The following is a 19,978-nucleotide window of genomic DNA, read 5'->3' as shown; positions in this document are numbered from 1 at the left end:
GGAGTGTGTGCGTGTGCGTGTGTGTGCGTGTGCGTGTTTGGGTGTTGGCGCGACCAGCTATCTGTGTGTGTGACCATTTGTGATCACAGGCGATCTTGTGTATCTGGGTGTCCGTGCGTCTGTATGTATGTGATCTCTGTACCTTTGTGTGACTTTGCGCGTGCCACCTCCATGGATGATTTTGAGAGGATCGGTGTGGATGACCGCATGGGCTTGTCCCGTACGGGATTTGGGGGCCCTACGTGACTTTGTGTAACTGGGCTCAGGGTGACTGACTCTGGGAGTCTGTACAGCTATGGCTGCCTATGTCTGAGTGTGTCTTTGTGTCTTTGCAAGTTGTGTGGGTTTCGGTCTCTGGGGGTCTCTGTGATGGTGAGAGCGTTCCTGGTGTTATTCTGTGGATGGATCTGGGAAGGTCTGGTGGGATTCTCTGTGTGGCTATGTGTATGTTTGTGGGTCTGTGTGTGATCATGGCGTTTTGGATGTCCTCCCCCAGAGGGGGAGGGTCCGCATCTCTGTGCGTCTGAGTATGCCCGTGTGTCTCTGGGATTCTCTCGCGTGAGAGCCGTGGTCCCGGGTGCCTGGCCAGGTGTGAGTGCCTTGGGAGCCAGGCCTGTAATACCTCAGGCTCAGACCCCACCCATCAGGGGCTCCCAGCCCGGGGTGAGGGCAGCGAGCACAATGCCAGAACCCCAGGTTTGGGGCGCGGACCATGCCTGCCAGGCTGGGCAGGGGAGACGTCAGGCCCTCTTGGAGAGTGGGGACCCCTAGTGCTGTCGGGAAGGCCTAGAGCACCCCTCTCCCTGACCCTGGCCACACCTATGGACTGGTTTTTCACTTATCCTGTGGGCCAGATGTCTTCCCGCCTCCCCCAGGAGGCCTGCCCAGCTGTCTCGGGGCCCAGCGGTGCCCGGCCCCGCCTTCAGTGGCCCAGGGCATGGCCGCCAGGGCCCAGATGTTTCAGTGCCCTCCCCTCCACCAACCCCCAGCGCCCTGGCCAGGTAATGCCGTCGGCCTGGTTCCTGATCCTCCCTCCTCCTCGTTACTCCACACACCTGCATTGTAAGAACACACCTGCTGCCAGCTGCAGCCAGGTGGGCAGTCCCGGCAGGGAGGAATGTGGGGGATTCCAGCTGCGGCATCCCAGCTGTGCCCAGCCCCCTGGCAGTGCCCTCCTCCCCCGAGAATTCTCGAAAGCCAGGTGTGCCCTGAGACCCGGGCTCTGTGGGGGAGGGGGTGGGGGGCACGGGTGCCCTGTAGAGCCCCCCCCCTCCTTTGCCTCACAAAAATCCTCCCAGCTGGCAGCTGTGGAGCGGGGAGCAGAGCGGATGTGTGCGTGCATATGTGTGGGTGGGTGTGGGTACAGGGTGGGGGTGTCGTGGGAGGTGGGGAGGTGGTCTCAGCGTGGGGAGAATTCTGAGGGCGGACGTGCACGAACACGGGGGGCGAGTATTTGTGTGAACACGACTGGATGTAGTTTGTGACTGCAGAAGGAAACGAGTGTGGGGAGGTGCCCACGGTGGTGCGAGAGTGTGTGTAAATGGGAGAATGGGTATTGTGTGTTTATGAATGGCGAGAGGGGTGTTGTGCGTGTATCTGGATGTTGGATTTGTGTGTCTGTCTGTGTGTGTGTGTAAATGGAAGGATGGATGTCCTGTGTGTGTGTGTATGGATATTGTGTATGTTTGTGTGCGTCTGGGTGGATGAATGGGTGTTGCCTCTGTGTGTATATGTCTGTCTGTCTGAATGAAAGGATGGGTGTCCTCTGTGTGTGTGTGTGTCAATGAAAGGATGTCCTGTATGTGTGTATATATAGCTGCTGTGTGTGTGAGTGTGTGTCCATGTAAGTATGAGCAGAGGGGTGAATATTGTGGTGTGAGTGTGTATGTAAATGGAGGATGAATAATGTGCCTGTGTGTGTGTGTGTGTGCAAATGGAATTGTGGTATGAGTGTGGGTGTAAGTGGGTATGGGAGGCTGGTCAAGAGCCTAGGTTTGGGGCCAGATACAGGACTAGGAGGGTGACAAGGGAGTGGGCAGATCCCAGCCTCGGGGTCCGGCAGGACTGGTGGACAGGGCTGGGAGGACAGGCCATTGGGTGGGGGGAGAACTGGACTCAAGTTGGGGGGTAGGCTTCTGAGGGGCGTGGCCCTTTGTGGCCATTTGCAGAGGGGCAAGGAGGGTCTGCCTGGCTCTCAGGATGCCCCAAGCCTCCAGCTATATTAAAAGTCCCAGACACCCCAACCCTCTCAATTTCTTCCCTGAGCCGTTAAGGCCCCAGGCCCCCTTGATCTCTAAATCCCTTTCCGGTCTCTTCTTTCAGCCCCTCACAGCCCCCACCCCCACCCCGGTCCCCCATGCATCATGCAGCCGGCCCCTTCTCTCCAAACCATTGCTCATGACCCCCCCCCCCCCGCATTCCTCCTGCAGCGGTGAGGAGCAGGCAGCAATGGCCCTGAAACTTTAAACGGTGTTAAAAGTTTCTGTTTACGAGAAGCCCTTGAATTTTTAAGGACGTATCGATTCCCTCTGCCACGGCCTCGCGCCGGCAGTGGCTGCGGCACAGCGGGCGAGGCCATGTGGGACCCGCAGGATTCTAGGGACGGAGCCCCAAAGCGCTGAATGACTGACACACGTACCAGACGCACCCTTGGGCACACAGAGCCCCCCTCCGTGACACATCACACACACACTCCCGCAGATCCTCATCACCACCCCAGACCCACAGAGACCACCCCACAGAAGCACACGCCTAATAACGCCCGTTAACACTTTCCGCCACACGGACTCTGATCACAGACAGATTCGCTGGGACCCTCGCCCACCTGCCCACTTGGTGGCACATACTCTGGGACACACAGACTCACATCCCTGCCACGTTACGCACAAGTTCATCAGACACACTGACACTTTCTGACAGAAAGATCCCCAGAGCTGGCATACACACCGCGGGCAGCTTGAAACACACGTGTCTGTCCAACCCAGACCCCGTCTACACCTAACTCCCCCTGGAATGTCAGCCCTCTGAGGGCAGGCTCTTTTGTCTTGTTCCCCATGATGTCCCCAGCGCTTGGCACAGGGTTTGGCAGACGCGCACCCTCTCTGGCTCGCAGACACCCCCCAGCCCCCCCACCCCCGCCACCGAGAGACCCACCACTACGTAACACAGGGCCACACAGAGAGACTCCTGGACGTTCACTGACCTGTGTCTCTTTTTCCCCAGAGAACACCCAGACCTGAGGACACAAGTCTAGTCACCCTGCCTCAATGATGTAATGCGACCAGAAGTACACCCCCTCAGGTGTGCTTGCTCGCTCTCTCTCTCTCTCTCTCTCACATGCACACACTCTTGTGCCTGCTTTCTGGGACCCAATGGGCACAGCCATGGTAGCCCCCACACAGCCAGCCCTGCACAAACATACACAGACACACACACACACACACACCTGGGCACCAACACCCCTCCAGCAGACAATGCATGGCTTAGAATTGCCACAGCTTCTTGGCCCGGGAGGGCAAGAAGGTGTTGGCTGCACCTGGCACCAGGAGAGAGCTTTGTCTCAGCAGGAGCTGCCCAGGGGCTGCAGGCACCGCCTCCCCGCCCACCTTGGGGGTCACCTAAGGGCTCCCCCTGCCCCCACACTAGGGTCCTCAGCACCAACTTCTGCCTCCATTCCTTTCTGCTCTGGAAAGGAGGGGTCAGCGGCCTGCATGAGAGACTGGTCTCATGGTGGGGGGGGGGGGATGACACATGTCTATGCCCATTTCTGTCCCTGCGGGTTGGGCTCTATGGCACTTGCTAGATCTGTGTATGTTCATGATCAGATCCAAGTACGTGTGTGTGTGTGTGTGTTTGTGTAGTGTCATAAGGGTGGGGTGTGGGAGGGGCCTGGGTGTATGTATGTCATACCCGTGTTCATGGCTGGGTGATCCTCTGAAGGACGACTGGTCAGTGTGCCCAAGGCCCAAGGGGACATCTGGGCACCAGGTGTGTGCTATGTATGTTCCTGTGTGATTGTGACTGCCAGTGTCACTTTGTGTCAGTGACACCTTGTATGTCGTTGTATCAGGGTCAGTGTGCTCCTTCCCTAGGTCATTAGGCATGTGTGTCCAGGTATCTGATGGAGTATGTTTGCACGAGAGCGTGTTAGCACATTTCCCCTTAAGTAGTGTCGTTCTGCGTGCCCGGCTGTGTCCTCTGCAATGCCACAGCTGCCAAGATGTTTTGGTGTGGCTTTGTGTGTGCCTTTGGGTGTCTATGTATAGGAGCTGTGTGTCTGGAGTGCGTCAGAGTGTGGTTGTGTGATGATGCCTGTCAGTGTGTCAGTGTGAATATGTATGTGCCAGCATGCGCTGGTGTGTGTGTCTTCGTGTGGATCGGTGTGTGTCCATGTGAGGCCCTTGCTGGCACGTCTAAACGTGGTTCGTAACTGGAACGCGGGTGTGCAGGTTATCATCATGTGATGGTGGGCCTGGGTGCCCGTCAGCGTGTGGGTCGTGGGCTGGTGTGCGGGGGCGTGTGTCCATGCTGTGTGTGTGTGTGTGTGTGTGTGTGTAGGGGTCTGTGTGTGCTCGTTTGTTGGAACGTGGAAAGTGTGGCAATGCGTTCTGTACGTGACATGTGTGGCGGGGTCCGAACCCTGCTGTGTGTCAGCATGTGTCTGCGATGGAACGCGAGCCAGCACGTGTCGGGGTGGCTGTGTCGGTGTGCGCCCCCGCGCGCGCGTGTGTGTGCATGTGTGCGTGTGTGCGTGTGAGAGTGTGTGTGTGTATGTGTGTGTGCGCGCCGGCCGCCGCTCCCCCGCCCTGCCCGCCCCTCCCCGCGCCCCTCCTCCCGCCCGCGCCGCCCGCCCGCTCCCTCTCCCCGGAGTGCGCCGCTTCCAAACTTTGTCTAAACTTTCACTTTCACAGCGCGGCGGCGGCGGCGGCGTTGGCGGCGGCGGCGGGCGAGGGTGACCGGCCGAGCGGCGGCGGCATGGAGTAGACGCGCAGCGGCGGCGGCAGCAGCGGACGCGAGAGGCAGCGGCGAGCGCGGCGGCGGCGGCGGCGGCGGCGGCGGCGGCGGCGGCCCCGGAGCCGGCGGGGCCGAGCCTGCGAGCGGCGAGCGCGGGGCCGCGGGCCGGGCGGGCGCAGCGCGGCGGAGGCCGGAGGAGCCGAGCCGGAGCCGGAGCCCGAGCGCGGCCGCCGCCTGCCGGGCCTCCCCTCGCCGCGGCCGGCCGCCGCGCTCCCGCCCGGGCGCCCAGCTATGTACTCCCCGTACTGCCTCACCCAGGTACCGGCCGCCGCCCCTGGGCGACCGGGGAGGGGAGCGGGCGCAGGAGGCCGGCGGGCGGGCGGGCGGGCGGGCGGCCGGAGGGGGCGCGCGGCGGCCGGGGTGGGGGGGGGGGAGTGAGCCTGCGGGCGGCCGAGGGGTGCAAGCCGTGCTGTGGGCAGTCCCGGCACGCCTGCGGGCGTCACGGTGCGCGTGCGACCCTGGCCACCGGGCGGACTCCTGTTGGGGGCTCTGGGGGTGGCCGGCTGCGTGCGTGGCGCTGCCCCTGGAGCGCGGAGCGGGAGTGCGTGTGTGTGTGTGTGTGTGTGTGTGCGCGCGCGCGCTCGACTGGGGTGCGGTGGACTCCCGCCGACCTGTGGGCGACTGTGCTGTGCACCCGGGCAGCGTGGCCACTGGCAGTGGTTGCGGGGGTGACAGAGTGGCAGGGGGGTGGTCCCGAGGGCGCAGAGCGGGGACTGGGTCCCGCGGCGCTCTCTGGGGCGGGCGCAGCTTTTCCCGAGGGTGGCAGCGGCCGGCATGCGTGGCGGCGGCCCCTGCGTGCAGCCGGGGTGCCCGGGGCCGGCCGAGCGGCCCGGGCGTCGCCCCAAAGTCTTTGTTCAGGCCTCACATGGGAGCGGGGCTAAGAAAATGGCGGGGCTCCCAAATTTCGGAGGGTTAGGGGAGGGGAGGGAGGGACGGGCGCGCTGCCAGCCGGGGCCGCGCCTCTCGGCCGACCCTGGACGTCGCAGCCGCGGCCCCCCCGCCGCCCCAAACTTTCCTCGGCGCAAACTTTCCGGCCCCAGCTACCCCGGCTGCGGCGCGGTGGACCAGGCGGGCCGGGGTGGGGGAATCCTGTCCTGCCGCCCAGAGGCGGGAGGGGCGGGAGGCAACCGTGGATGCGGCCGACGGTGCTGCGGCCACGCCGTCGGGTCAGCCGCGGGCACTACAGAGCCGACCTTGGCGCGCTGCGAGAGCAGAGCGCGTCCCGCCTCCAGCGAAGTTCCCTGCGCAGCGCTCCGCGGAGGCAAAAGCGCGGGGGATGCCTGCCCTGCCGCTCCGCCTTCCCTGGGCGGTGGCCCCAGGCTCCGAGAGGGCACTAGAACTGTCCAGAGTCCCGCAGTGGCCCTGGTAGCGCTGCCTGCCGGGCCAGGCCGCTGCTGGCAACACAGACTCGGAAGAGGGGACACCTGGGGGCTGCCTAGCCCTGCCTGCCAGCAAGGCCTGCGTGTGTGAGGGGAATCTTTAGGCCGGGCCCGGGGTCCTAATTGTCTCCTCTGCCCAGCCTGAGCCTTGCCAGCCTTCTGCCAAGCGTGCCCACAGATGGGAGTGGGAGTCCAAGTGAATATGGCTGCTATCAGGTGGTGATGTGCGGCGAGGGGGCAAGAGAGCATGTCAGGGGCTGCGTGTCAGCCGTGGCCACACCATACTCCTGTATCCACAGATGCGAGTGTGTATGTGTGTGTCAGTCTTGGGGTCTGCCTGTGGCTCCTCTGGGTGGCGGTGGGCAGGCCTGCGTGGTATGGACATGTGTGTGCCCCAGAAAGCGGGTTTTCCTGTTTCGCAACTGGGTGTCATGAGTGTTGGTGAGGTGCACGCGCACATGTATGTATCACAGTGTGCATGCAGGTGTGGGCAGGCACTCTGGCCACTGTGTCAGTATGAGGGACCCCACCCCCCACCCCCGGCCCCCGCATCTGTGCCTCTGACTGGCCAGTCGCCCTGTCTTGGGCCGCATGACAACCCCGTCCACCCAGCGGGGTCTGAGCTGTGGCTGCCTTTGGGGCTGTGTTTGGCTGGACTGCGTGCTGGTGTTTGGGGCCTAGTGGAATCAAGACCCCATGCTCGAGTGTCTCCTTGCCCACCAGCTACACCGCCGGCACCCTGGCCTGCCCCCTGAGACCTGGCTAGGGCTTGGGCTCCTGGGAAAGAAAATGCCAGCCGATCCCCCGGTGATAAGACTAGGAAAGGGCTGGGGCACACCATGGCAATGGGCCATGGCCAGGGCTTGACTCTATGATACCCCAGAAGGGAGCAAGGGCTCAGCTCTGTCACAGGCCTGAGTGTGCCAGGGTGGATGGGGAGGAGAGCGGGCATGGTGTCTCTGGGTTGCATCCCTCAGCTCTATGCCGGCGGCTGCTGTCAGCTGGTCAGCAGGGTCTGGTCTGCCCCTCCCGACAGTCACATCTCTTGGATCCAGAGTCTCTGTTTTTACAAATCTTTCTGCTTCCATAATTTGCCCTGCCAGTCTCTGTCTTTTTCTCTGTCTCTGTCTCTATATCTGGCTTGCTCTGCCCCTTTTCTGTCTCTCTCTCTCTGCCTCTGTCCTTCTAGATCTTTGACTGTCCCTGTCTCTCCTTGTCTCTGTCTCTGACTTTGGTTCTGGCGCCATCTCTGCTTCTCCCCTCCCCATGAGTCTCGGACCCTCTCTGTCTCTGTGGCCTCTCTCTCTCTCTCTCTCTCTCTCCCCCTTTTCTTTTTTTCAACCCAGAATTGGCTTCGATTTTAAAGTCAATAAATGATTGAGCAGGAACGAGCTTGGAGCAGCGGGGCCCTGGCGGGGAAAGGCACTGTGGGCGAGGGGGAAGGGCGGTGGGGGGGGGGGGGAAATCTCCTTCTGGAAAAAGCATCGAAATCCAGGGCGGCTGGGCGGGGCGCTTGCTGGCGCTGCATGAGCCCACTGCAGCCGTAGGCCTGAGTCCTCGGCAGACAGGAGGGGATGGACGGATGGGACCCCCTTCCCCGGCAAATAGACACGCTCCAGAACGTGGACATACACGTACGTCACCGTCGCCCCTAAAATGCGGACATAAATGACCTGCTCGTGCTGATCATCCAGACAGACACATGGACATTGACACACTTACAGACACAGGAAATGGTGGACCTGTGTTCGCTCCCACCCACAACGCGCGCGCGCGCGCACACACACACACACACACACACACACACACACCCCGCCATGTGATGGGACATGTATATCGATGTAGGCTCATGAAGACATATCCAAGAGACAGTCCGCGAGAGGCTGACTCAAGTGTGTGTCCCCCCCCCCCGCACCCCGCTCTCGCTCATATAGACTCGAGGACAGATAGACTCAAGGACCGAGGGATGGACAGACACACACCTTTATGGAAGATGCAATGCTGTTGGCTCACCTTGGTGCATATATAGACCTGCATGCTTGCTGACATTTCCTGCCACACAGCCACGTGGGCAGTAGAATGTTCACGGACCCCTGTTTCTGTGCAGCTACACACACGCTCCTTCCAGGGAAGGGGGAATAGGCTGGGGTGTCCCTGAAGCCCCTGCCTCAGCCGTCTCCTTGGGTCACTGTGGCCACCCTGCTGTCCCCATGATGCCGTTGCTCCCCTGGCACAGTGCAGCGCCCCCCTTGTATGGCACATTTTCTTCCTGTCTCCGGCCCTGCCTGCTTCGTGCCCACTTCTGGGACAGGAGGTGTGCGCAGGCCGGAGCCGGCATGGGGCGGGCCATGCTGGGGGCTCTGTTAGGCTCCGTTAGATGTTTTGAGGCTGGACCAGGCCAAGCTTGGAGCCGAGGGGCATGCTGGGTTAATCTGGGGGGCTGGATGCTCCCTTCTTGCCGGCTGCTGGAGCCAGGGGTCCTGGCCGAGCCAGGAATGTCTTGTGTGGCCTCAAGGGCTCCCAGACGGAGGCTGTGGGTGCAGAGATCAAGAATTGGGCTTTTTTTTTTTTTTTTAATAAGACAGCACAGGGTTTGAGCTCTGCCTCTGCATCTTCTAATCCTGTGACTTGAACCACACGATCTTCCTGGTCTGCAAAATGGGTATCTCTCAGGCTGTGGTTGGGCTTAGCACAGTGCCTGGTACGTACAAGAAATGGAATGACTTGTTGTCATTTTGGTTATCATCGTTAAATCACCCGTAGGCCTTCCTGACTGAGGGAAAACTGCTTGAGGCGGGTGGAAGGCAGAGTGGAGTGAGTGCCTCCCAACCATAGGAGTCCAAGTGGACTGCCTGGAGGAGGAAGCAAGACAAGAGTTTGGGAGGAGGGAAGCCGGCTCATGGCCCAGCTCCTTTCCCTTGGGTGGGGTCCTATCAGCCAGGCAGAGGGCAGCAGAGATGATGGGGCATGGGCAGGGGGTGGCAGGGGAGAGACAAGCCACGCGCTGACTGCCCTGTGGGGACCAGATACCTTTTTGGGGACCACTGGCTGCCTTGACCCTTTCCCTGATCTTGACCTTGACCTCAACCAGGCTCACTTTAGGGCTGGGCTCTGAAGTCTTGTTCTGGAGTGTGCAGGAATGTGTGTGCACATGAGTGTCCAAATGTGAGTGGGGCGAAGAGCCTGGGGTTGGGGGTGGGTCCCGATGATGGCTTAGGGATGTCTGCGTGGCTCCAGAGCCGTTTCTGCGTTTGCACCCGAATGGTGTCACCTGGGCCCACCACGGGGATAGGATGCATGGGGGGGGGGGTCCTATGTGGGCACTTGGCAGGGTCAGGCAGTCATTGCGGGTGTGTGCAGGGGGTGGGCACACAGCTGTGCCTGCTGGTGAAATTCCCCTGGTAGTGAATGTCTGACTGCTGCCTTCCATGTTCAACCTGCTGGGAGCCTGGTCTTTTCCGTCGGCTTGGTCCTTGTTTTTCTGCTCTCGAAGCACAGATTTGGGGTCCCTCACTTTCCTCCAGCTGGGCCAAGAGAGGTAGAGGAGGCACAGACACCTGCGTTTTCCTCCAACAAAGTGCTGAGGACGGGGCTCCCGTCCCCCCAAGCTGGGGTGGGGGAAAGAAGGGTGTGTGTTCATTTTCCCGTCCACAAAGCCCCAGATATGGAGGCGCAGGAGCCAGGGGGAGGGCTGTGAATGGCCAACTGGGTTCTCCCTGATCCACATGTGGTCACTGGCGTGTTGGGCTTCAGAGCCACCATTTTGCTGCAGACGGCCATGTGGCCGCGAATGTCTGCACGGGTCCCTTTGCAAGTGTCCCCGAGTCTCCAGGTGTCCATCGTTGGGTGCTGCCTGCCTGTGTCTCCGGGGGTCATCCGAAGTTCTATCTCTGTGTATTCTGGCAGCAGTGAGGTTGAGGGTGTGTGCCCGTTGGGTGTCTGATGTCGTCTTTGTGTCGCGGTGCTGCGGTGGCATGGCATGTCCCTGTGCAACCCAATGTATCCTCTGGATGTGTGGCAAAGGTCGTATCCGTGCGCCTTACTCTGCGTGTCGACCTGTGTCAGCAACCGTGTCCGTGCCTGCGTCTCCAGGTGTCACCTCCCCCGTGGCATTTTGCGTGCTGGGCTCGTCCCTCTGACCACCAATGTGCATCTCACCACAAGGGCCCCTCTCCCTGGCCTCCCTTGGCTTTTTGGCAGCGTGCGAAATGCCCACTATGGCGGCCAGGCTAGCGGCTGGGAGCGGGCCGGCCTCTCCACGGCTTCCCATGAGGTCGGGCAGCCGTGGTGGCCCTGCTGTGGGCCCCGCCCGTGCCCCTGGCCCGGCATGGACAGAAGCCCGTTGTGTGGCGAGGTGCGGGTGTGTGTTTGGGCCGCCCACAGGCCTCCCTCTGTCTGCCGGGTGCACATTGATCTTGGCTTCTGCCTGTGTCCGTCCTGGCCTGGCCAGCTGGGGTGTCCGGCTGTCTCTGTGGGCTGAGCCCTCCGCCCCCACTGCCCCCACAGTCAAGCCTGCCCTGAGTCCCACACCTCCTGTGCCTCCCGCTGTCCCTCAGAGGCTCTGAGAGCTCAGATTTGGAAACTGAGGGCCCCCCCTTCTTTCTCTCTCTCTCTCTCTCTGTCTTTCCTCCCTCTCTCCTCCCCTCCTCCCGCTCCCTCTCTCCCTCTCTCTCTCCTCCTGCCAAACGCGTCTTGGCTCTGTCTGAATATCTCTCCTCCTCGATTTTTGGCTCCAGCTCTGGGCGCGTTCACTAAAAGAAGGGCTAGCTCCCCCCTTCCCTACCCACCCCTCCTCGCTGCCTCCCCCCTCCTGAGGAGCCCCTCTGAGAGCGGGAGTGGCCGTGTGTAGGGGCCTGGGCCCCCCAAGTGGGCTGGGCCAAGGGGGCACAGGCCTGATGGGTGAGGGGGCTGGGTGGACAGGGCCTGGCAGCCTGAGGGGGGCGGCCGCCAGGGTGACCGTGCTGCCTGGCTGGCCGGGCGGGCAGGTGGGGAGGGGTCGGGGGCATGGAGCTGGGGTGTCTGGCTTCTGGTGGGGCTGGCAGGCCTCTGTGAGGCGCAGCTGTGCCCAGAACTCTGAGCTGCGTTTGCCACCACTACCGATGTGGCTGCGCCAGCCGGGGAGGGGGAGGCGGGTGGCGGGCACTGCGGCGATCCGTAGCCAATCGGAAGCCAGGGTTGCTCTGGGGAGCTTTCCCCCTACTGGGGCCCCACCCTGAGGGGAAGCTGGGGGGTGGTGGCCAGCAGCGGGCAGGGGGCCGTGCCACCACCGCTGCTGAGGACCCTGCCCCCTTGGCCGAAAGCTCGGTGCCGGTCTTCCTGGCACGGATCGGGCAAGGGCGGGGGTCTGTCCCCACCTGAATCTGCGGGAGCCCAGCCGGAGGAAGGGGCAGCTCAGAGGCCCACCCTACCCCCTTGACCTGAGGAGGTGGCTTTCAGCCCCGGGGGCAGTCGGGACCTGGGGGGGGGGGGATCATCCGGGAGATCCCATCGAAATATTGGCTCCCGTAAAATCGTCTCGGGCGGCTTATCCTGGGCCCATCTCACACAAAGTCGCACCCCGTCACCGGCACACACGGGCACAAAGGATCACGCCGTCACACACAGGCACAGCACACCTTCCCTGAATCGGGAGCGCACAGACACCGGCGTCCCCACACAAAGGGACTTGCCTTCAGCACGCCAACGCCTAGAGACGCCCACCACACCTGAACACGTTGGCGTGGGCGTCGCACGCAGGGACGTGCGCTTGGGCGCAGACCCGCGACCGCGCACGGTCACACGGAGACGCGCCACGCGGCACACGGCGCAGACACACGCGCTGCTTGTTGGCAAACACACAGGGGTGTGGAGCGTCTCACGGACCCACAGACACTCGGCGAGAGGCACGTGCACGTGCCAGGCACCCAGAAACGCACGCGAGAGCCCTGATCCCCGCACCCCCCCCCCCCCGACACACAGGAGCACATGCGCCCAGCGTGCACGTGCACACAGTGTGTTGCACACAGCAACACACCCTCAGACATGCCGTGACGCACACGCACACACTTGGCAACGTCTGGGAATACATTTGGTCATCGCACTCGGAGGGGCGTCCGCTGCCGGTGGGGGGAGGCCAGGGATGCCGCCCAACACCCGGCAGCGCCCAGGACGCCCCCACCACAAGCACCGATCCGGCCCCCGATGTCACCAGCGCCGAAAGGGAGACACCCAGCCCTCGTATTGTCAGACGCACGCAGTAACACACACGTGGACACAACTCACACCCACGACACACACGCGCACACACACGCACAGGAGGCTGCTGCCAGCAGACGCACACAGTCTTGCTCATCAGGACCCAGAGGTTGTCGCAGATGCAACACCCCCTATACATAAGCCCGGGCACAAATGGTCTGGCGGTACACAGTCCCGAATTGCCCGGGTCCATGTAGCTGAGCGTCACGCCCACACAGACATTCACACCTGGCTTACACCTGGCCCTGCTTGGAAATGGTGTCCGAGAGATGACACCTGACCTCCTCCGACCTCCCCTCTGCCTGCCTGCCCTCTGGCTGTCTTCGAGCGGCAGATTCAACCACCCTGACCTCTCCTGGTGGAATTTGGGACTCTGAATCCCTTGGGCCGGTTTGTCGCAGCCTGGGGAAGAAGCTTGGGGAGCCATATGCCTACCCTGCCCCGGGGCACCCCCAGCCCTCCGGCCTCACGGCCCTGCTCTGACCGTCCCGCTTCTGGAAGCCATCGAGACAGTCCAGGATGGAGGCGAGGCTAATTTCTGAAACTCTTGTCCTCCGTGGGGCTGTCTCGTTACTCCTCTGGCCACGGATTCTTCATTTCTGACTCCGCAGAAAGAGACCAGAAAGATGGCTGGCAGAATTGTGCAGGGAGAGAGCATTTTCTAGGATTATAATGACATGTCCTAAAAGCCATAGTGATTGGCTAAAGTGTGCCGTGTGTGTGCTTATTATGTTGCGCCCTGTGCTGAGTGTCTTCCCAGCTTGTCCCCGTGGAATCCTTCCACGTGAGGCAGGGGTGGCAGGGGTTAGCTGTGCCCATGTGGGTGCTAATAAGGCAGGCATTTGGGACATTTAGTCATTATCAGGGGAGTGGGGACTCGGAGCCAGTTTCCTGGGTTTGAATCCCGGTTCTGCTCTTCACTAGCTGTGTGACCTTGGACGAGTCACTCAACCTCTCTGGGCCTCTAGTTTCCTCTCCCAGGTTATGGTAAGGATCAGAGGAGTTGGCTTGTAGAACGTGCTTTCACACAGTGCTTGATGCGAAATAAGCGCTTGATTTTATAGATGAGAAGCCGAGAGACCTATCCAGCGTCAGGGTCAAGGGCTAGGAGGTGGCAGAGCCTGCGCCTCTTCTCTGGTGGCCGCCACTCTAAGTCCCACTGATGGAACAGAATCGTTCGGCAGCTTATTCTCTGGCCTTTACCAAAATTTCAGAGTGGGCCGGTACACCCCCACACTCCCATTGGAAGCTTGCCCCAGCTATCAGCCCTTGAAACCTCCTTACCACTCTGACCCTCAGATCTTCCTCCATTCGGGGCTCTGAGTGACAGTGGCTGGTTGCCTCACCCCCCTGCATCACCACTGGCCAGGCTTGCCTTCGGTACCCTGACAATGGGCACGATGCCTTCTCCCACACCTCGCTGGGCACCCTGCTGGAGCCTGAGTGCTGGGGGTGCAGCTGGGGGCCTCTGCATTCCTTCAACAAATATTTACCAAGTACCTCTGGGTGCCAGGCCCTGTTCTAGACCCCGGGGGCTCAGCAGGGAGCAAAATCAGCAGAGGCGCCGGCCCCAGTGGGAGGGCAGACAGTGAACCTGATAAACAAGGGAGTGCCTGGTACTTGAGACAGTGACAGGTGCTAAGAGGGAAAGCACAGGTAGGGCCCACGGAAGCGCCGGGCAGCCGTGGTTTTAGCAGAGGTGATCCGGGAGGCCTCGCGGCACGGTGCTGACCTTCAACCCCACGCAGCTCTGCCACAGCTCAAGTGTGGCCTCCCAGGCCCTTTTCCCTCTCAGAGGGGACAGCCTGGAGGTCAAGGATATGTGGCTTAGCACGGATGCCCCCGCCGTCTGCCCCAAACGCGCGGCCTGTCGTCGGTGCGGCCTGAGATCACCCGTTCCCCGTGCTTGTGGCTACACCGTAGGCTGCCCCCCCAAGACCAGGAGACAAGATGGCTGGGGTTTCCCCTGCGTAGAAACTGGGCGTCGACGGGCACCCAGTGTTCTCGACCCTGCTGCTCCGAGCTGGGGGTGGGGCGGGGGCAGCTGGTGGCCCGGAGTGGCACTTCCACCTGGGCCCCTCGATTTAGCTCCCCCGGGGCGGGCCCAGTTTATTTTTACCCCAGCCCGTCACCTTGGCCATGCCAGGCCGCGCCATCTCTGTAGGGTCTTGGGGACCTGCCCACGGCTCGAGGGGACCCGGCTTTGTCTGCCGGACCTCTGATCCCCCCTGGGCCGCCGCCTTCCTCCATCCCCAAAGCTCTAGATGTGAGGGGTCCTGGGCCGGGGCCGGTGGGGTCAGCGCCACCGGCCGGCAACCACCGTGCCCAGCCTGGTGGCGTTCGGTTTGGCGCCCTGCCTGCCCGCCACCCCCACCCCACGCCCGGGCAGAGCCCAGCGGCTGCTGCTGCCAGTCTCCATTTCAAAGCTTGGGGTGGGGGTGGGGGAGCGTTGGGCGCCTCCCGGCCCCCTGCCTGTCCCGTGCCACCTGGGGCTTGTGCCCCCATGCCTGCTGCCTGGAAGGCCCCGGGCTGCCTTTCTCGCCGCCCCTTTGCAGCCCAGAGCTCGGCGAGGATGCCCGGCTGGCTTCCATCATCCCTGCTCGCTTCCTCCCTTGCTCGCCTGCTTGCCTGTAATGGCTCACCATTTTTGGCATCTCCTCCCCCTCCCCCTCCCCTAGGCACCAACCTCACTTCCATACCCGCCATCGCTGGCTCTCAGGCCTTCTCTGCTGCCTGGGGCTGGGACCCTGGAAATGAGAGTTTGGGAGGGCCAGGCGCGTGGGCACCAGGGGCTTTCTGGGTGCATATGTGTGTGTGTGTGTGTGTGTGTGTGCGTCTGTCTGTCTGTCTGGAGGGGGACACGTGCTCCGAGCCAGCGCGTACAACCTGCCTCAAGGCTGGCAGAGCTGGGCTGCAGAAAGGGGGCAGCACAGAAAGCATAGACCCTCCCATTTCTAACCAGACCCAGGGACCCAGAGTCAGCCTCTGGGCCACCAGGAGACCAGGGTGGGCCTTCTTGCCAATGTCCAGGGCCTGGACTGGCAGAGGCAAGGCTTTATCTGTGGGGTGCCCAGGTCCTTCCTCCCCCGCCCCCAGGTCCCCCCAGGGCTTCAAGATTCCTGCTCCTCCTCCTGGAACTTTGGGGAGGGGAACTCAGCCCCATGTTGGGCACTCATGCCCCCAGAGGGGCAAGGGACTTTGGAGGAACCGGTTTACTACCCCCCCCCCCCCACCCAAGCTCGCTGCCCGGGCCTCTCTGCCTCTCTCGGCACTAAACAAAGTTTGCTAAGTAACTTCAAATGTTATTTGAGGACGGCCTGGCCTCAGCCCAAGGCGGCCCTGTGGAAACTTGTTTTTCGCTGCCGAGGCTACAAGTATCAAAGACACGCTTTCGGGGGGGGGGTGCTTCGATGTCTCTCCCCCCTCTGTGGCAGGGGCTGGCCCTGAATGGACACACAGACGCACAGAGGCCCGCACCGACCGAGGGACGCATCCGTCATGCGGTGTCTTGCACACCACACGCACAATAGCCGTGGACCACAGCCCATATAGCACACAAAACATACACGTCCTGACACACCGAGAGGGGGGCGGGGTTCACAGGGTGCTGCCCCCAGCCCACAGGGCCTGGGAGTTTTCCAGCCGGTGAGGTTTCTCGAAACCTGAAGTCCTGTATTCTCAGGTCTCCTGGGCATGAGCTGGTGCTCAGACAAGTCCCTTCCCCTCTCTCGGCCTCAGTTTCCCCAGCTGTAGAGGGAAGAGGTGGGCCGGGGTGGTGTAAGAAGGGGAATCCCACGCTGATCAGGAGAGGGCCTGGGGTGTTCTCGTCCCTCCGGCAGGGTTGATATAAGGAGCGAGTCCCTAAAATCAGGGTCTGTCTGATACGAGCCTAGAGTACAAGCAGCGTTTTTAAGTGTTAGCGGGCATTTTTGGCAGCCCCGACCACCCCCCAAAACCTGATACGTGCCCACCGCGACTGGAGACCCCAACCTCAAGCAGCCCCGGGTTCTCCAGGTCCCAGGGAAGAAGTGTCTGGTCTTCTCACCTTCTCCCTCCATTTCTCCCCTCCATTTCTCCCCTGGTTTTTCTTGAGCTTTCCCCAAATCCCTCCTTCTCTTGGTCTCCACCAGCCCTCCCCAGGCCTGGAGCTCAGGGAAAGTGTGGGAAACAGGCTTGGGGTCTGTGTCCCTCACTGAAGCCAGCCTGACCCGGGGGGTCCTGTGCACCCTGAGATCCCCGATGGCCCTCCCGGGATCCTCTGAACCCAAGCAAGAAGCTGGGGGGGGGGGGAGCGGTGGGCACCTGAGTTGACCACAGCGGGTAAAGGGGAGGCTTTATCGTAGGGTTCCCCTGACCCGTCACCTACCGAGGCTCACAAGCAAAGTGGAGTCCACTGGACACAACAGAAAAGCCAAGGCCCGAGAAGACACTGGACTGACTCTCTGTGGTCCCTGAGAGCCTCCCTCTCTCACTGTCAGCCAGACCCTCACTGAGGTAGGTTTTCGGGAGTCCCCCAGTCCCAGCCCTACACACTGCCTCATCTCCACTCACAGTCGGTACCCGCAACACCCCGCCACCCGCAGTCTGTCGCGCAGTGACAGCCTGTCACAGGCACTGCCGCACACCGGCACAATCTGTCGTCCACGCACAGTCTCACACACAACCTGTCACACACACGCACACACACACAGCGGCACAGTCGCACGCACAGCCAGCCTCCCGCCATCACACCAAGCGTCACAGCTTGTCACAGCCATAGACTCCTCACAATAAAAATAACAGCTACCAACTCCAGAGCAATTATGCCTGGGCAGCAGGCGGAGTGTGTGTGTGTGTGTGTGTGTGTGTGTGTGTGTGCGCGAGCGCACGCGAGCGCGTGTATGCACGTGACCTCCTGTAACCCTCTCAACCTGAGGCGGCTATGAGTAACCTGTTTTACAGATGAGGAAACAGAGGCCACAAGGTCAAGTGCCAAGGTCATGGCGCTAGAAATGGGGGTGGGGGAGGAATTAGTCAGGCCCCCAGGGGCAAGCAAGGCTTAAACAGGTCACCCTGCCTTTCAACTCACTCCTATTCAGCCAGTACTCACCTTCCTGGCCCTCCCCGTGGGAATTCCCTTCCCATTCCCTGGATGGGCAGAACTGAGGTTCTGAGCAGTCCTGCCAAGAAACAGGGGAAGGGGCCTCAAACTGTCTGCCCTCTGCTGAGGAAATTTGAGCCATGCTCTCCACCCCAAATGCTATTTGGCTCCTTGTGGGCCCGTGGTGGCAGGATTCCGTGTGTAGGAGCCTTTGACTGGGGCCAGGGTCTCTGTCCACGGGGTGGGGGCGGGGGAGCGGGGAACTGGCAGCTGTAGGCACCAGTGAAGTCCCTCAGCCCTAGCCAGGGCCCAGAGACTCCCCAAGGCCCTCCGCATTCCAGGGCGATTCCTCCTCCCCCTCTGCTGCCCGCCTTCCCTCACTTTCCCCTTCTTTGTTCCACCCCTGCCGCTCCCCGGGGCTTCCCCCATTAGAGCTGCCCTGGCCAAAACCAACACGCCTCCAATGACTTCCCGCCGAGGCTGGCCGGGCAGCTGGCCCTGCCCCCTGGCCTGCTCAGGCTCTGCTGGCCTCAACGGTGGCCCCAGCACACGTGGCCACTCCTAGGGGGCTTGAAAGCACACGTGCACGCCCTTGCACAGCATCCCGACGGTGCACCCTGGCACCCGCATACCCACGTCTGACCACCCAGCAGGGCACTCAGGCGGGCTCTCGTGTGCACACCTAAGCACAGTCCTGCACAGAGGCTCAGATGGGTCTCAAGCACACCCTTGCCTGGCACTCCCCCCATGGGGATCCCAGGCACCACCAGTTAATATGCACACGCAGGCCTGGCACCCCAGTGAGATTGCCAGGAGCACACATGGCCATAAACATGCCCTTGCCCGACATCAGATGGGGTCCCCCCAACACACACACACACACACACACACACACACCCCACATGCATTCTCCTGCTTGTGCCCGGACCTGGCTCCGAGCAAGCACAGGCACTGCCCTGTGCCCCCATGGGTGTGCTGGGCCAAGGTGGGCCAGTGAGCCTAGGGGAGCTGCTGGTGCCCACACACGTGGCTCCAGGCCCACGCAGGTACTCACCTCCCCAGGCTGCACACGCGTGTGTTTCACGTGAGCCGCACACCTGCCAGGCCGCCCAGGGCACCTGGCTCCAAAGCAGCATTCAGGTTGTTGGGGGAGGAGACCGGGAAGCGGAGGCCTGATTCCCACCGCCAGCCGCCAGCCGGATTTCTCTTAGAACACCCGCCTCCCCAAATGTCCCTGGGGCGAAGGTGAGCGCCCAGAACTGCTACCCAGTGGCGCCCCTGCATGTGATATATTTATATTGGAAATTTGTACCTTTAAATATAATTTATATAGAACCTCCTCCCCCCCCCCCATTTCTGCTCCACGTTTCTACTTGGATTTTGCCACCCCCCCACTCGGCTTCGTCCCAAACCTGCAAACCCACTTCGCCAAGCAGGGACGTGGGGCCAGGCGGCAGCAGCCTTCCCCCTTCCCACTGTGGACGCCCCACGTTCTTAAAGGCCGGGCCACACCAATGAATCCTGCCGCGCTCCCCCCACCCCCCGAAACACAATCGCGGGGGTGGGTGCTGGCGGCCAGACGTTGCTTTTTGGTGTGTGTTTGCTGTTGCTGCTTAAATTAATCCTGAGTGACGGCCCACAATTCCTCTCCACAAAGAGGCCATTTAATGCCCCCTCCTCCGCCGAAACTTCCCTTTGCCCCCCTGAGTCCAGCTGGGCGACTCAGACCCTGCGCTGCCCTCCTGGCCTTCCCCTCAGGTGTGCCTGGGGCCGAGGGAGTTTCCCTGGTGCGCACCACGGACCTCAGGAGCGAGGGTGGGTGGATTTTGGAGGAGTGGGAGATAATCTTAAAATAGAAGCACACTGCTGAGTAGAGGTGGTGGTGGGGTTGCCTCAGGACTCCGTAGATGGCCCCACTGCCCCACTGTGGCGCTTTGATGCCCAACTAGGCCGGCTCCCACGTCGCCTGGAAGATCTCCCCCCTCCCCACCAGTGCACCATGCATCACAATCGTGTGCCTTTGCAAACCCCCGGCAGAAATGTGCCACCCGTGCCACGTACTAGCCCCAGCCTATGCCCCTTGCCCGGTGCCCGCCGCCTACGAGCTCCTTTCATTGTCGCCTCCAAGGTGTTCTTTTTCTGCGTGGCATTCCGGACCCGCTGCAATTAGCTCACGCCCCAAGGGGTAGGGGGGTGGGGCACAGGTGGGTGGAGGTCATGGGGAGCACCCCCCTCACCGGCTCGGGCAAGAGGAGGGCAGTGTTCTTTCCAC

General features: G+C 61.8%; 1 protein-coding gene across 1 annotated transcript in view; it reads left to right on the top strand.

Moving 5' to 3' along the window:
- Nucleotides 1–4,917: 4,917 nt before the first annotated feature.
- Nucleotides 4,918–19,978, top strand: part of NFIX (nuclear factor I X) — a 98,534-nt gene continuing 83,473 nt past the window's right edge. The window contains exon 1 of the mRNA XM_058727827.1: nucleotides 4,918–5,271. Coding sequence (XP_058583810.1) covers nucleotides 5,245–5,271 — 27 coding nt within the window. The 5' untranslated portion in view covers nucleotides 4,918–5,244. The remainder of the gene's footprint in view (nucleotides 5,272–19,978) is intronic.

The sequence above is a fragment of the Neofelis nebulosa genome, chromosome 4 (genome assembly GCF_028018385.1).
Source record: "Neofelis nebulosa isolate mNeoNeb1 chromosome 4, mNeoNeb1.pri, whole genome shotgun sequence".
NCBI lineage: Eukaryota > Metazoa > Chordata > Mammalia > Carnivora > Felidae > Neofelis > Neofelis nebulosa.
Note: the sequence above shows the minus strand (reverse complement) of the source record. Positions and strands in the feature narration are given on the sequence as shown.